At 41.9% G+C, this 16,256-nt stretch overlaps 1 protein-coding gene across 1 annotated transcript; it reads left to right on the forward strand.

Moving 5' to 3' along the window:
• Positions 1-490: 490 nt before the first annotated feature.
• Positions 491-1,734, forward strand: LOC118416211 (metabotropic glutamate receptor 4-like). The gene is made up of 2 exons (XM_035821293.1): positions 491-1,216; positions 1,729-1,734. Exons 1-2 carry the CDS (start codon positions 713-715, stop codon positions 1,732-1,734), a joined length of 510 nt encoding a protein of 169 aa, XP_035677186.1. The 5' UTR covers positions 491-712.
• The last annotated feature ends 14,522 nt before the right edge of the window (positions 1,735-16,256 follow it).

Here is a 16,256-nt window from a genome sequence, read left to right on the forward strand (position 1 = left end):
GGCCATGTTCTCAATATAGCTATATACAACAACATTAATGCCCGGTAGTCTTAATGACTTCTCACAGCAAACGAATTTAGAAACCATTTTATCTTCCTGAAATACGAGCTCCTTTTGGGTTTATTGGGAAGTTACAAAATTGATTTATATGATTGACGTAATTGTAGGGATCGTAGTATACAACCTGATACGAGCCAATCAGATGGGTTCCCAGACGGACGCTTGCGTACGCGGTATCGTGAGATAACCTGTGGTTTTACATACACGTCACGCGAGCTCCAGCCAGCCTGCAGTCGACTGGCGGGTACGTTCACCTCACCTCCTACTGACAATTTCGTTATCTGTGTTGTCCATGTGGTCCCATATAGAGGAACCAGACATGGTTCCAGTCGTGTAGCTTGAGTGAAGAATTGTTATCCTGAACACAGAACTGAACACCGAGGTTGCCCTCTGCGACTATTGGCTGGCATATTGCACACGGGCAAGGCGAGAATCGCAGCATTGTTACCACAGGAGAAGCATTCGGTTTCTCTTAGGCTTATCTGAAGGTCATTTTTCCATCGAGTTTGGAGACAAGAGACTGGAACTATCCTATCGCCGCGTCGGAAAATCATTCATCATCGAGTACCCGTGGGGATCAAAGACGAGCCTTTCCAATCAGCGCACAGCGCTTTCCCTGTCAAAACTCTCTAGTTATCAGTTTGACTAGGAGATGGCTGACAGAGGGATGGTTGTTTCCTCGTCTGCGATGACATTGGCACGGTTGGCCCTGGTAGCCGTGTTAGGCGTGGTGTGCCATGCGGCGCTGGCGGAGGAGGATAGCATCATCGTGGACGGTAACATCACACTCGGCGGACTGTTCCCCGTGCACAGCCGGGGCTCGAACGGTGTTGGGTGCGGGGAGGTGAAGGAGGAGGCCGGCATCCAACGCATGGAGGCGATGCTGTACGCCATAGACAAGATCAACCAGGACGACACGCTCCTACCAGGTGTGTCCCTAGGCGCACACATTCTGGACACCTGCTCCAGCGACACCCATGCTCTGGGGGAAGCCCTGGCCTTCGTCCGGTCCATCATGGACCGGGACGTCAGGGACGCCGTGTGCAAGGACGGCGCGCCCGCACTCAAGAAGCGCCGCCGACCCGTCGTGGGCGTCATCGGGGCCGCCTCGAGTTCAGTGTCCGTCGACGTCGCCAATATCTTGCGGCTTTTCGAGGTAACACTATTGAAATCATTACAGTGTATCACATACAATTTGAGACATGACTATGATGAGTAATCGTTAATGAAATGGATATATTTACTGCAGCTGCCCTACATTGCTTCCTTCTATGAATTTTCTTCTCTAACACGGACACATGTACACCAAATAGAAAAAAGCACACGTTCAAAAATACAGTGGGTGTATTGTGGGTGTTCAAAGTTGAAATGATACCACTGGTTATGTCTAAGGTGCTGAACTATCGACTGCCATGTCACAAAGACTGCGTTGTCGACGTTCAACTTCACACGTTGTCTTCCGTTCTACAACGTTGTGTTCTGTTGTGCGTTGTTGTAATATTTGTTGTGTAAGCGACCCATGGATACTGACTCCTGACTCCTCTGGCCGGCCGACTCCCCTAGCATACTATTCCCTATATTAGTCCAATATCTACTATTTGACCAGCTATCCGCGGAACCAGGTAGCTATAAATGAAGACAGCCTAACATTGTTTTTTTCTATTTCAGTCTTAGCGATTGATTTGTGTTATTTCTGTTTTTCTAAAAGGGTTATCGCTTAGAGACCGAGAAATACATGGCTATGAAATCACACGCGTGCAGCCTGTACACCCTTCGGTAATTAACTTCATCTAGAAGGTCAGAACACTCTCATGGGTTACAATCAATTGGTGTAAATTGGCTATGCATTGGAGCCTTTATATCCTGACGTATATTCAAGTGGGACCTCCTATTAGCAGAACGAACTCTATGTGTAACCAAGCGTTCTGCCGCTTGTGATTGCCACCAATTCAGGCAAGGCTACAAAGCAGCTACCTGGAGTGTAGGCAGGTGTGCTTAACCAGACCAGGGATAGACAAGGTACCGAGTGAGCCATGAATCAAAATGCTCTACTGCCCCGCAGTTTGCGAGCTGATTGCTTTGCACAGTTGTGTTTAGACGATCACACACGCTGTGCTTGAATGAATCGACCATTGAAGAATTTGTGGTCCAATACATTTTGAAGCCACTGCCTTTAAAGGCTACCCGAAGAGTGTGGGTGACGCCTAGTTCATCACTGGTGTGAAGTCAGCTTTTATTCCACTAGACGGCATTCGTGCTGCGATCTCTCTGCGACCTAAACTGGATTTATGTAACTATTGACTTAAAGATTTAATATCATGCAAAATGTGAAAAAAGTTTGACTGAAAACGTAACAAACGTAAGACACACTAAGCTTCTGGTAGTGGTAGTATCCTCAGCAGAGATTTGCATGCGCATGTAAATTATATGCCATGATGTCTACTTCTATTTAAAGCGGTGCATGAAAGCAAGGACATTCTATGTCATTCGTTAGAGAATGAGCACCTCTTCAATGGTACAGGCAGGGCTTTTGCGTACGAGGGGGAGAAAAAATGTAAATGACGTGATCTAGAGAACAAAAGGGCTAGTCAGCGAGAATATTCACCCGGATGTTACAGATACCAAAACACCCACTCCGAAGTAATGACGAAACAGCTTTCGGTGATGGGTAAGATTTCTTTGTCTAGTACTTCCTATTGTACATTCAGCACAACAATATGTAATCAACGTACAGATGTGCAGATTAACTCTTTTCCGATTATGAAAAGAGGACCATCTCATTCTCTGGATACCTGGCAAGCTGTACCCGTGGGTGGTACTGCATTCATGTTATCACGCTGTCTTTCCAAGTCGTACAATTAAGATTCTTGCCGCCTTTATGCAGTAGACAGGCAGTATACTATCTCCAGGAGTTTCTTCATCAGCCAAGGACGTCTACGCGATCTTGTTACCTTACTGGCCGTTAAGTGTTGCCCCTTGAAGATCTGTTAGAATGATGGTCTTTGTTGAGGCAATTCCTTTGTGAAATCACCGGTTCGCTTCTGAAAAGAAAGATAGCTCCACATGCCATCAGTTAAAAGCGCACCTACTATCCATTTCACCGTGGGAGTTTAGATACTTGACAAGCCGGCTCTCCTGATGAATTTGCAAGGGTGCGTTCATTTGCCTCACCCCACAGCGAACTAGAGAATCATATCAGTCTGTCAAGACATGATCTTCTTCTAGTAGTGTCAGGTTCTTCATCAGAACTCACCCCACCAGCGATCCGTGTGGAGATGTCAATCCGACTGAGACTATCGGGCACAGGTGACACTATCATTCTCCACATCTGGGACGAGCTTATGAACTTTGTTGTGATATCATGTATCTCCAGTCACCCTTAGATGTCAACAGTCTCTTGTCAGACAGCATGACAAAGGTTCTTAATACTGCTATCTTGGCCTTCATCTCAGCTGGAGGCAAATAATTATATTTCAGCCATACATAGTATGGTGAAATATATTGTATTCGTAATGTTTCTTCTTCTTCTTTCTTTCTCCTGTCAAATCTTCAAAGTGATTCATCTCCGCCGTTCCTGCACCGAATGACCTGAAATTTGGCACAGGGGTAGAATGGGCCAATACCTTGATGCTTTTTTCTCAGTTTTTTCACTTCTGCCTCTAAAATGATTTTATTGAGATTTTGTGGTCAATTTTAGACCAAAACTGTATATTTTGGCCCCTGTACCCTGGTATTACAACCAAATGAGCTGAAATTTGACAGAGATGTGCCTTGATAATGCCCCCATATAAATTCGATAACACTTTTGGTGTACAGTACAACAAAATGCTTATTTTTGCGATTTTTTTACCAATTTTTGACCAAAAAAGGACACTTTTGGCTCCTGTACCTTGGTATTGCAACCGAATGAGCTGAAATTTGACACAGATGTGCCTTGATAATCCTTTCATATAAATTCAATAACACTTTTGGTGTACAGTGCAACAAAATGCTTATTTTTGCGATTTTTGGCCAATTTTTGACCAAAAAAGGACACTTTTGGCTACTGTACCCTGGTATTACAATTAAATGGCTTGAAATTTGGTATAGATAGGCATTAGATACTTGGTAACAAGATTCAAGTAAAATTTTTGACATAAGCAACTTTAAAATGATTAATTTTGGCACTTTTCTGAGGGGAAATTTGTTTTCTTTTGGCCTCCTGACGTGACCTTCCGTGACCCCGCACAGAGCCACACCTGTGCGCGTCAGCCGGAGAGTTAATTGAATCAAAGACCTAGCCAATCAGCGAAGAGGAGGCCAAAGGCTAATTAATATTCATAAGCGGGGCCTCATGATCCCGTATATAGCAGTGTTCCCGCCAGGGGGAGCGAAGCCCGCCTAAGGCTCTCGCATTTTAGACTATTCAGAAGGCTTTATATTGTATCAGTTCTTAGGGGCATATCTATGATAATCGCAGCAGTCACTTAACTTCTCTTCAGGAGTTTAGCGTAACACTATTTCAGGTCAAACCGTCAAAGGCAACTAAAAACAAACTTTAACATTACTGAGTTCAACAGTACTTATAACTTGTTATCCGAAGTTGAAACGCTAGCGATGGTATTTTCGCTGCGCTGTTAGCTCCGTGCGACTGCTGTTGACGGTATTATAACGGTATATTTTGCACCCCTGTACCCTTGTATGAGTAACATTTGGTATAGATAGGCATAAGATAGTTGGTAAAATGATCCAAGTAAAATTTTTGGCATAAAGTACTGTAAAAGGCTTAATTACAGCACTTTTTTTAGGGGAAATTGGTTTTCTTTCGTTCTCCATGCCATGACCTTTCGGACGTTCACCCCACAGAGCCGACATCTGCACCTGCGTCTAGCCGGCAGGAAGAGTTAATTCAATTAATGGTTCAGCCAATCAGTGAAGAGGAAAGCGAAGGCTAATTAATATTCATAAGCGGGACCACACAATACGTTAACTTGAAGACTCAGGCCGTACAGACTTCTCGCCAGGATTTTTTCAAAGCGTCGGACAGGGGTACGGGGGCCGCCGAATGTCCCTGGCGGGGTCCAGGGCCAGGGCCACTGTGGGGGGGGGGGGGGGGGACCCAGGTGGGCGAAGCCCCCCCGGAAGCTCTTGCATTTTAAACTATTGAGAAGGCTTCTTTTATCAGTTTTTTTAGGGCCATATCTACGAAAATCGGAGCAGTCACTTACTTCTCTTCAGCAGTTTGACTTTAGAATATTTCGGGTCAAAGCTTCAAAGACAACTAAAACCTCATAAACAACGAACTTTACTTAGCTCAACAGTATACAAAAATATTGTACGGGTTGCCATCCTTAGTTGAAGCGCTTATTTATAGCGCTAGTATCTTCCCTGCGCCGTTAGCCGCCGTGCGACTTTTGTTGACGGGCTGATATCCCTACGTCGCCCCCTCGCTGATATTCCCACGGACATGTTTCAAGAAAAATACCCAGCAAAAAACCCTGTTCTGCGTCAAATTCTATTCTATAAAACATGTGGGACTCAGTGTAACAGTCTGAATATTTTGTAGAAGCACCGCTGTAGGAAAGAAGGTCCGAGCAATGTAAAACATCACGTAGCATGAAGTTCGCTGTCAACTGGCACACAGCACATGACTGTTTGAAACTCTAAGTCTAATCAACAGCCGTGTTTGATTGATAGCCGGCGGTCCTTTGATGAAGTCGGCGAAAGGTGCGTTAGTTAGAAAATCTGCGTTTAGTTTTGATACGTAATTATAAGTTAGACAGTGGCGAGAATGATTATTTTCTCATCAATATTTCTCTTCAGAATTATTTGAACTTAATTGTACATCTAAACAATTGGCTTACCTGTGCAATGTTTATATGATTAATGATCAGTGTACTGAAATCATGTGTAACGTATGGCTCCTAGTCAATAGATCAGCATTTTCTCTATAGTGACCACCTGTCTATAGTGGCCACATTTCCTAGTGCTGTTGTTGTTTGACATAAACTTTGAACATTTAAATTGTAAGTAACTTTAAACTGCCAGGGTTTCAGCCCAATAAAACACTCTCAGCGCCAGGGTATGAACAGACTGACCAGACAGACGAAAATTAATCCTCGAACAAGGTTCAATCGTATCTTCCGGGTCTGGCAGGAAGTTGTTAAACTAAAATAAGAATAGGCTCGATGGCTGATTGCATACAAAGTAAAACAGTTTAACAGTTTTACAGCTTGAAGAAAGCAAACGCTCCTACAGTACCTGCACCTGCTTGATAATTATTAAATCGTATGCCCTACTTGAATAAAAAGAGTTCACTGCAATAATAAATGTACCCACATCACAAGGAGCTTATACTTTTTTAAACTTACACCTAGTTATCGTACTGAAAATTGTTAATGACATTACATGAAGTCATTCAACAATTTTCAGTCATGATGAAAATTTTCTGAATGGAATGTGTGATTATTGTCATTTTCTGAAAAATAGAAGCAAGCTCTGTTTTTACCTGGAATCAATTCACAATACCAGTCCACTGTGGGGGATAATGTACTGTTAAGAGGATGTTCCATTTTTGCGCAGGGGTGATTTGGAACAGTCCAATGTTGCGTGGGAAGGGGTATGGCTGAAATATGCTGTATTTGCTCTTAAGCAAATGTCGGCCTGTCTAGTTCGTTATCCTTTCTGATAGAAAATCTTGCATTAAATGCCCTTAGTTATGCGAACTCACAAACGCCTTCTTTTTCAGTCAGTCAGTTATGTGATACTTAGGTTACTGAATATAAGGATATTCAGACAGTTTTTTTTAAATCGTGTAAGCTGTGCGTATGCGAATGTGGCATGTTATATGTACCAGTTTCTCGGAAACCATCCCTTTAAGAATGGTTGTATTCACACTACAATCTGACTTTACAGCGCACTGGTTGTACCATTGGGTAGGAGCGCGTACACTTTTCTGGTTCGAAAGATTTACAATACAATAGGGATACACATCTTCAGCCTAACTTCATGTCAGGCGGAGTGTGATTAGGATAATCCATCAACGAATCAATCAGTCGTTCAATCAGTCGATCAATCAATCAATCAATAAGACATCTAGTTTATTGGCAAAGTCGATCAAAAACCTTTCCCAATCATCCTTTATTCTTCATCTTTTTTTGCGAAGAACCGTCCACTTTGAAAGTTTTGCCATCATCAACACAATATTTGGTAAGAGGATCACGCATCCCCGGGCCAAGGCAATACTTTTCATATACATCAGGATCAGTGCAGTAAAACAAAATGACAAACTAATCCCTGTGGTAATGTAAACTGAGGTATGATATCTCGTCGGATGACATATAACCACTTTAGGCTGACTGTGTGTAATGTGTCTGTAATACGGCAGTAACTAAATTTAGATATTGATGTTCATTATCCAATTATCTTCCCTCAAAATGTTATCATCTTTTTAGCAAACCTCACTGATGAAGTCTACGAAGGATTCCAGAATTATGTCTTCATCATGGATGATTGTAATATAGTCGGTAGAACGCCCAACAGCGCGAACGTAATCACCAATTGACAAGTGCTCGTTAGGTGTTCCTTGTGGGTTATCCATAGCAAGGCGACTAGAATAGTGATCAGACCATGTACTAATAAGTGACTCTGAGTCTTTCCAATTACGAGTTCTGAAACTCGCTGTGCGATTCGTTACTGCAGAGAAAAGAGAACGAAAACAAATGCTAAATGTGTACTCTATTTCTTTTAAGTCTCAAAGAACCGGTACCTTCCGATCACGTAGCACTCTTTTTAGCGCGACAGCCGACTATTTTACTGTTGCTGCCTGTTTTTGGAATCAGATTGTCTAAAATGCCGCATTGGTATAAAGTAACTCATTTTGATATATGATAGACTGTAGACAGCACATTTACTGTGAAGTTATAGCAAGATGTAGGCGGGAAAAGCTACAACTAATGAGGTTTGGAACCCGTCGGTCCAGCCTCAGGACGACAATCTTTCGGATCAAAGATGTTTTTATGAAGTTTTGTTTGACGCAGTCATACTTCCATGACTCGCAGTCATACTTCTATGACTATTCATATTTGAAAAAGATATACTCTCAGGCTCTAGTTGCCTCCATGTTCGATAAGAGATAGTCAAAGACAATGGTGTTATATGGGTTCATTCAACCTACAATTGATGGCCGTTGAAATCCCTATCTATCACGGTATCTATCCAAGCAATACAAACGGATGCTCTTGAATTACAACCGGGGAGATCCCTATATTGTTGCCGTTAAACAGTCAGGAAGTGGCAGGTCAAGTTAAATTAATAGTCCTACGTTTGGGAAATGATACAAAGTTTATACATGTTACGGCATGTATAGGCATATAAACATATGTCGTCGGTTGGAGGTGGATGTAACTTGTTTGCAAGAACAAGAAAATACTTGGTAAAAGAAAAACTAGAAAAAGCCGTTAAATGATGTGACAGTCACTAGTTTTTTTTGGTTACGTCATGTGATCGGCAAACTATTTTGCCCAGCTTTATGCGATACTAAGGATCAAACGTTTATTTGTTTCAAACGTTACTTTGATCTGTGACAGTACATCTACATGTGTAGACAGCACACGTGTTGGCCCGACTTTGCCTCAGGCCTTTTTGGATCAAATGTCCAAAGATGTTTAACTTAAGGTGTCAGAGGCTGAATTCAGAAGATGACAATTGATCTAAGAATGCTTGAAACGCCCTACCCCCATCTAAATAATGAATTAGTGCCTATCTTGTCTGTAGAGAACTTCAGGTAAATTAGTGGATGTGCTCAATAGTCTAGAAGTCTCATTACTCTGTGCGTTGAAGTCACACAATAAGTATTCTCAGAGGGTCTGAAATTCGTATTTGAGTCTTTTGCTCCTCATCAGATATGCCACGAAAGCCAGCTCATTGAAGCATGAGACCAACGTACTTCTTAAGTGCAGGTGGCCGGCGGCAGGCTTGGCAGAAGATGAAGGATGTCATACACTGGTACTGTTGGAAAGATCCGCGAAAGCCTTGGTGACACATAGTTCGATTATTCAACCGTACATTCTTGATCCTTCAACTGACATTTATAGGGGACTTGCGACTTTCAGACTCAGCGTGACTGGTACCTTGTTGAGACCTAGTTCCTTGGCTGTTTTTAATGGTACTGGTTATTCCCTACAAGGGGTTACTTTATACGAAATGTATCCCGATGAAATCTTTATGTCATATGGGTGGTCGTTAGGACATGGATAAATAGGTGCTTGGTCGTTCACTACATTTTAGGGGGGATTCTATTCGAAAAGAAAGAGATTTTAACATGGAGGGAGACGGTGCTACAGGGTGTACGGCTAGTGGTGTCCACAAAAATGGATCTCGCTACTGTAGCTACGTGGATAGGGTCGGGTGATATAATAATGCTCGAAGAGATTTCTTTCGAATAAAAGATTGTATCTTGATACGGCATACCGTAGTCCAAAAAGAAAACCCGTAGTTGCTGCCGTACGGGTAATTTCTTACTTACAACTTATACATGTTATCAAGGAATCCCTAACTTTAGGAATACCTCTGGATCTGAACATCACTTTAGCATCCATTGGTATCTATGCAGCATTCGGTCCGAGCCTCCAAGAGCAACTCTGCTGGGACTGATAAGCAGTCGTGTCGAATGCGTTTTGACTGTGTTGTACATACACGTGGGATTATACCTGTTATCTCGTCCACAACATGCTGCTGCAGTCATCCGTCACCACAGACAGGTAACATCTGGTCTGAGACCTGTCCGGCAAAATGAGGTAGTATCGAACAGCACAGAATAGGGGTGGGTACCGGTACAGAAAATGCAGGTCCAGGTCCGGTTCAGGTTTAGAGGATCAGATCCAGGTTTGGACCTGAACCTGGTTCAGTATGTGAAAACTTGTGAATGAACTTTTGTGTTAGCCTTAAGATCTGTGATACTTTTATATGCATGATTTGTCTTTATGGGGCCTGTACTGTCCTTATTTTATGTAACGCTCGTTAGGGCATATTTGATTCATTCTATCAGTCCATTAGTTGACAGTGATGCTGATAACAGGTCTGCAGAGAATAGATGATTGGACATATGGTTGTAAATGATGATGTAGACTAGATGGCGCGACTATGACGTGATTTCCCGTGTGTTCATACTGCGTGACTGCAAAAGGCTGGGAACTTCTTATCAGAGACTAGAAGCTTCTGTCAGGAAGAATGTCCCTCGAACGCCTCACGGCACGACAGGGTCTCAAAATGATGATGTCTTGCTGGTGAAACTTTCTGACAGTAATCCTGAGACATTGAGTACTGGTATTGCGGCTTGAGTGATGTGTTAGGATATGATGAAGTACCTTGTTAGTGACTTTCCTTCCTTCAATCATCAATTATTGAGAAACACTGCTCATTCAGAAGATCACTGTGGTGTTTTTTCCTGGCAAGATGGAGAAGCGAAAGATGCAGGTTTGACAACGAGAGAAATGAATCAGGGATGAGTGGATTTGCAGGGATGCAAAATGATCGACACGTCAACAGATACAGAGCTAAGATTTTTTAACTGGACTATCTAACATAGTGATTTAAATACAATAGTTAAGCTATTACAAACAATCGTTAAACCAATTGCTGTGAGCTTTCTGAAGTTGCAATTAGAATTACAACAAAGAATGTGAAAACTGCTGGCTTTGCATACAACAATGAAGTAGGTGAAACAGAGACAATGTCATCGATGAAAAACGTGATATTTGATGCTAAACCCATTATCATCTACTATCATGGACTCCATTGGTACTTACTGTCTTCTTTTCTTTGAAATCTTTCGAAGCCCAAACATATGGTATATGATACGTCCCATCTTTGTATTTTCACTTCGGCGCTGTAGAAACGTTGCTTTATCACTCTGTATGGTTCCGTAGGAGGGACGTGACAGAACTACAGAGGGGATCGTGAATAGTTGTGCCTGGACGCGTACTTTGACCAAAATAACCTATCATTTTCTCATTGGCACTTCCACCTTCACTCAGACAGGTTTATGGTATCATTTCCATGTACTAAAAGTAATAACTGTAGTTCGATGCAATTTAGTTCCAGTGGACACTGAAGGAGAACCAATGGCCAGAAGTTGATTTCAACAAAATATTGATTTCAAAGCCGATTCAACAGATATCTGAAGTTACACACTACTATACTACATTTGTAGAGAAATTTGAGCTCTAGATTACACAATTTTGTGTTTTTCTCTCTCCCTTTCTAACCGGAGCTGATATATAACGTTATGTATTTAGGCCCACATCTGTACTCTGCTCCTGGCAGGGCTACCTTATCACATGTTTCCAGCTTCTTTTATCTGAAGATTTTCAACTGGAGTTCGGTGGAGTTTTACTACCTGAGATTTTATCCCGTGTATCTGCATCTCCCAACTGTAGTGTCTGACAGAGCACCAGGATAAACACGTGAGAAGACAGACGGTACCGATGAGCCCCCATAGGCGATTCCCGCAGACACAGACTATCCTTAATGCTTTTCTACTGAGGTAATTGCAGAACTTTTGAAGTCGTAAATATTATACCTTTGCAATATGCAATACATAACGAAAATCACAAGACATATGAACATCAAATACTAGATCACCTGAAGCCTCATTAGTTTACAATAGAAGTGAGGAATAGAGCCTAGAGGAGGGTTTCAAATGATAGATTGCTTATGCAAAACACACGCCTCACTCTTCAGAATTTCGCAGCATGTGGCATAAACACTTATGAATACCGTACAACTTGACAGCAAGCAGTACTTATTTCCCCATGGCTGTCTCTCCAACAACATTTAATGGAAGCCACAAAAGTAGGAATTTCGATATAGAAATGTGACATTTTGTCTCCATCAAGAATATCAAGGTCATAAATAATAGTGGACAAAGAAGATATGTCACACACAAATCAGCAGTGGGTTCAATCATATAGCATGTGCTAACATGAGCTGTTTTAGAGATAAAATTCTGTTCTATTCGTGATTACCTTGCTGCCGATAGCACGTAATATCGTAAAGTCAAATCGTAAGATCACACACACTGCGTACATAGTAAATAGTCTGACTTGAGCACATTAGATGACAGTTATCAGCGATCGTTAACTACGGGTATGTTCCCCCAAACGTGTTCCTCAAAATGTAAATTTGAATCATAGTCATAGTCTGTTTTTGCCGTAGCATATCAAACACATATTTGAATTGATAAATAAGCAATGTGTTGTGAATGATGACAATAATAACAATATTCTTTATTGCATGTTCATGTCTGTAGGCTAAATGCACACAGGACCACATCTAATGGATGAAAAGGAAGAACTAATCTTATACAGTAGATGAGAAATGAGCTAAAACATCGTGTATTTCAGTAGAATACATCATAAACTATTGTTATTAAAATGATAAGATCTCTTCTTACATACTAGTTGCTATAAATTAGAGCACAACAAGCTAACAACGATTTACCAACCGAGACGGGGGCTGATACCGACTGTAGGGCCCTCTTACCCGTTGCTGACGTCACATTTATGTGCAAGTCACATGACACGGGCTTAAAGTCATTACAACTTGAGAAAGATCAGAGGACTGTACGAAAGCTTGTTGGCAGAAGCCTCATTTTGTGTATGGAGGTAGCGTATAGGATCCCTAAATAGTACAAGATCTGTTTTCAAGGGTTGGGGCGGCGTGGCAACATTGTGGCATATCTAATATTTCGCGACTTTTTGTAACAGTTTACACATCGCGGTCTACATCAATTCTCAGTGAGTCTACATCTTATCACCGGTAATTAACATTACCAAGTGTTTTTTCCTTCAAAATGCAATTAAAAACATTACCAGGTTGTTCAAGCACTTCGAAAACAAGCTTGTTGACTACCTGACGTGGGTCCACAATGTTGTTATGAAGCTTAAATAGAGAGTGTGAGTGACAACTGCTTAGCAACGCGCGACAAACAACACGACGCTCGCGTAAGAGTTACTTTCAAGACGTCTAAAGGTTGGAAATACGTTGTCGTCACTGTAAGCTTTGAAATAATTTGCAGAACATACAATCACTTATTAAAAGCAATGTGCAGTAGGAATCGGATCAGTAGTGGTTCTAAAAAACACATCCTGTATGAATTCAACTGGCTCATTCTTATGTCCTTACTCCATCCTAGCAGCTGTAAATAAGGAACTGTTACAAGTGCGGAAATAGAAATAAGCAAGTTGTCCATAGAGACATGTCATCTTTTACAGGAGTGATCGTAGTTTCCTACATTGTTTTGAAGTTGGTCAGAAGTACTGTTTTAGCTTCGGATGAACGCAGACCTTGGAAGGGGGTGGCTACTGTGTTGCTCATAATCTGAACAGCAAAATCGAACATTTCAATCAATATGTCCTTTCTGTTGTGCCAAATATCAAATTATTTCATCAAAAATTGACCTTCTATGATACAAATGGCAATCCTTTTTGACCCTCGTATATCTGCCACTTCCAAGAAAATGGCATTATCTGCCTGACGTGTATTGTAAGCTGCCTCTATCAAACTACAAAGAATCATTTCTCTTCCAAACAAAATTTTCTTTGAGTCCATTTGATCTACAATTTCCGCACGTTTTGTTACATACCGCACAGGCAGTATCCCTAGGCGTTAGTCCGTTAGTTCTCACTGGTCTTCCATCACAGAAAGATTTGCGAGGCAGAATAGATCGCTGTGAGATACCAGACACAGATGTCTTTTCAACGCTATTCACAGTAAACTTTATGGGTCCACTGCGTGTAATGGGTCTTTCTAGATGGCCATAAAGCGTTCTAACATAAGCATCATTACCTGCCCTGCTCCGCTCCATGACGCATCTCTGGATAGGGCCATGTAAAAAATTACCTCCGAGCAGATGTCGGAAATACATGCATTTGCCAACGTCACTTGCCCCCTTTCCACTAGACGGCGATCGCGCTGCGCTCTCATTGCGACTTAAATAAAAATAAAATATATGTAACATTCACCTTGACTCTAGATATATCATACAAAACGTAGTTCAACTGAGAACGCAACAAAACACACAAAGTGTGAAAAGATTCGTTTCTTTTCTATACAATTCGTTGAGCGATATGTCAAATTTAAGGTCGCCGAGAACCGCGCGAGAGAGCGCCGCCCTAGTGGAAAGGGAATATTAGCTGAAGCGCCAACCCAGGAAACTGTAGATATTTTGCATGAAAGATTTGAATCATTATGCCAACTTCGATTGCATCAGCCATGTTCTCCCATCATTAAATCATGATTCATAGAAAGAGACGAATACGTCCATACATTACACTACAGAAACACTTAACATATGTTTGCGACATGTGGACGTTAAAAGTTTTCCAAAGACGATGAAATCCAGTGAAGGATGCTGAAGATCAGTTTGTTTCCTCCGGCTGATCTAGACGATAAGGCGGAGATTTCCACCCAGGCAGGCCGGTATAATCCTCCCGCACGCCTTAGCTTCAGCCGAGCTGGAAGGGTAATGGGTTCGCCTGTGGGGCTCGGCCTTGGATTGTTCTGGCGATAAATAACATTGATAGCTTACCAGCTCATCAATCTGTTTTAAAACGTGAGATCCACATGTTCTCTGGAGGTGAGTTCACCCCATATCTGCTGTACAAATTTACCATCGTATAAAAATACCAGTGAAGGCGTGATATTTATTATACTTTGAAGACATCTATAATAGAGGGCCGATAAAATGATGTAAAAGTGAACATAAACATGTCAAACTTTGACAGCATTTTTGTTATCATTATGATTACTTTTTGATTAAAACTGATCAGTTAGAAATTTTCTTCTGTATCTGTTTCATTTCTCTTTCCTGTATCGCTTCAATATTTGGCTTTCAAGAAGTGTTCAAAAGTGGAGGTTAAATGGGATGCTCCTCGGTTCGGACTTGCCCCACTGTCTGACGTGCGTGGTTGGCTAGTTTCAAAGTTGGATAAGGTTCTCTAATGTCACAAAAGTTATTAGTCTGCCATGAAAGGGAGTTTGCCTAGAAAGTTAGTTTGCTGTGGAAAGAGTTTCGCCCCGCCATGACATCACCCAGCCAAGCGGTCACGTTCAATCGCTCACTTAAAGGACACTTGGGCGGATACCAACACATTATCGATGTTCAGATTGGATTTAATTCGTGTCGTCTAGACGAAAACTTACCCAACACGGTAATAATTCTGCTTGCCAGATGCTACCCAACCCAGCAGGTGTCCCACAACTTAGTTGCCAAGTCGCAGCTCAAATTGGAAGCACACGGGTAGACATCGCAGCGGTGGTCTGCGTTCATAAGGCGGAGTCTAGTTGAAGTTTCTCTTTACAGCGGGAAGATGGTTTTACCCATCATTATCTTTGCTTTCATGCCATGGGAGCGCCAACGTCTCCTTCTCATACACAAACCCCGACAACAAATCACACAATGAAACTAGACAGTCAGACTACGGTCATTATTGTTAATGAACCCTTGTCAAAAATGATGTTGCAGAGCGGGATAAACAGATGTATTGGTGTAAGTCATTCTAACAGTCATATACGTTTTAAAACCTTAGACAAGAAGGCTATTTTTTTATTTGCGCCTTGGTGTGCTGCGTCTGTATGCAGGTCAACAGCATGTAACTCGAGACGTTGTAAATGGATCTTGAATATTTGAGTATTTGCCGAAGGTGTGTGTTCGTGGAACTCTAGTTGCTAATAGCTTTGGGAAAACTACGAGCATTATTGTATAATGAAATACTTTCAAAACGATGTTGTGAAACGAGAAAGATGCGTAATTGTAACAGCCATGGGCGTTTGGAGCAAGCTGTTGCTAATAACGTTGAGAAAGGGAGCACCATGGAGCTTTACCAAGTTGATATCGTCGGCGCCATCCTTAAACTTACCCAACTGCAGTTCCCTTCGCGTGAGATCATATCGCTAATCTCCCACCGCATCATACGGCCGTGGCGAGTTCAGCCACAGTAATTGACTGCATTAGGGTTTCCCCTACTTCTGTCGTTAAAACGCCCCGGGAGGTAGAGAAGTGTATAAATCTCATCAACAGACTCCCTTCTGTCGTTAGCAGGATTTTAACGTCTTGTTAGTCACAGACTTCGTTGAAGTAAAGAAATATTTGTCAGGAAAACACTGTAAATTGTCACTGTAAAAATAGCACCTTTGAGATGGAGACGAATCATTAT

This window comes from Branchiostoma floridae, chromosome 5, assembly GCF_000003815.2.
Source record: "Branchiostoma floridae strain S238N-H82 chromosome 5, Bfl_VNyyK, whole genome shotgun sequence".
NCBI lineage: Eukaryota > Metazoa > Chordata > Leptocardii > Amphioxiformes > Branchiostomatidae > Branchiostoma > Branchiostoma floridae.

Coding starts and splice junctions, on each gene's coding strand:
- LOC118416211 (XM_035821293.1), top strand. CDS start 713: ATGGCTGACAGAGGGATGGTTGTTTCCTCGTCTGCGATGACATTGGCA.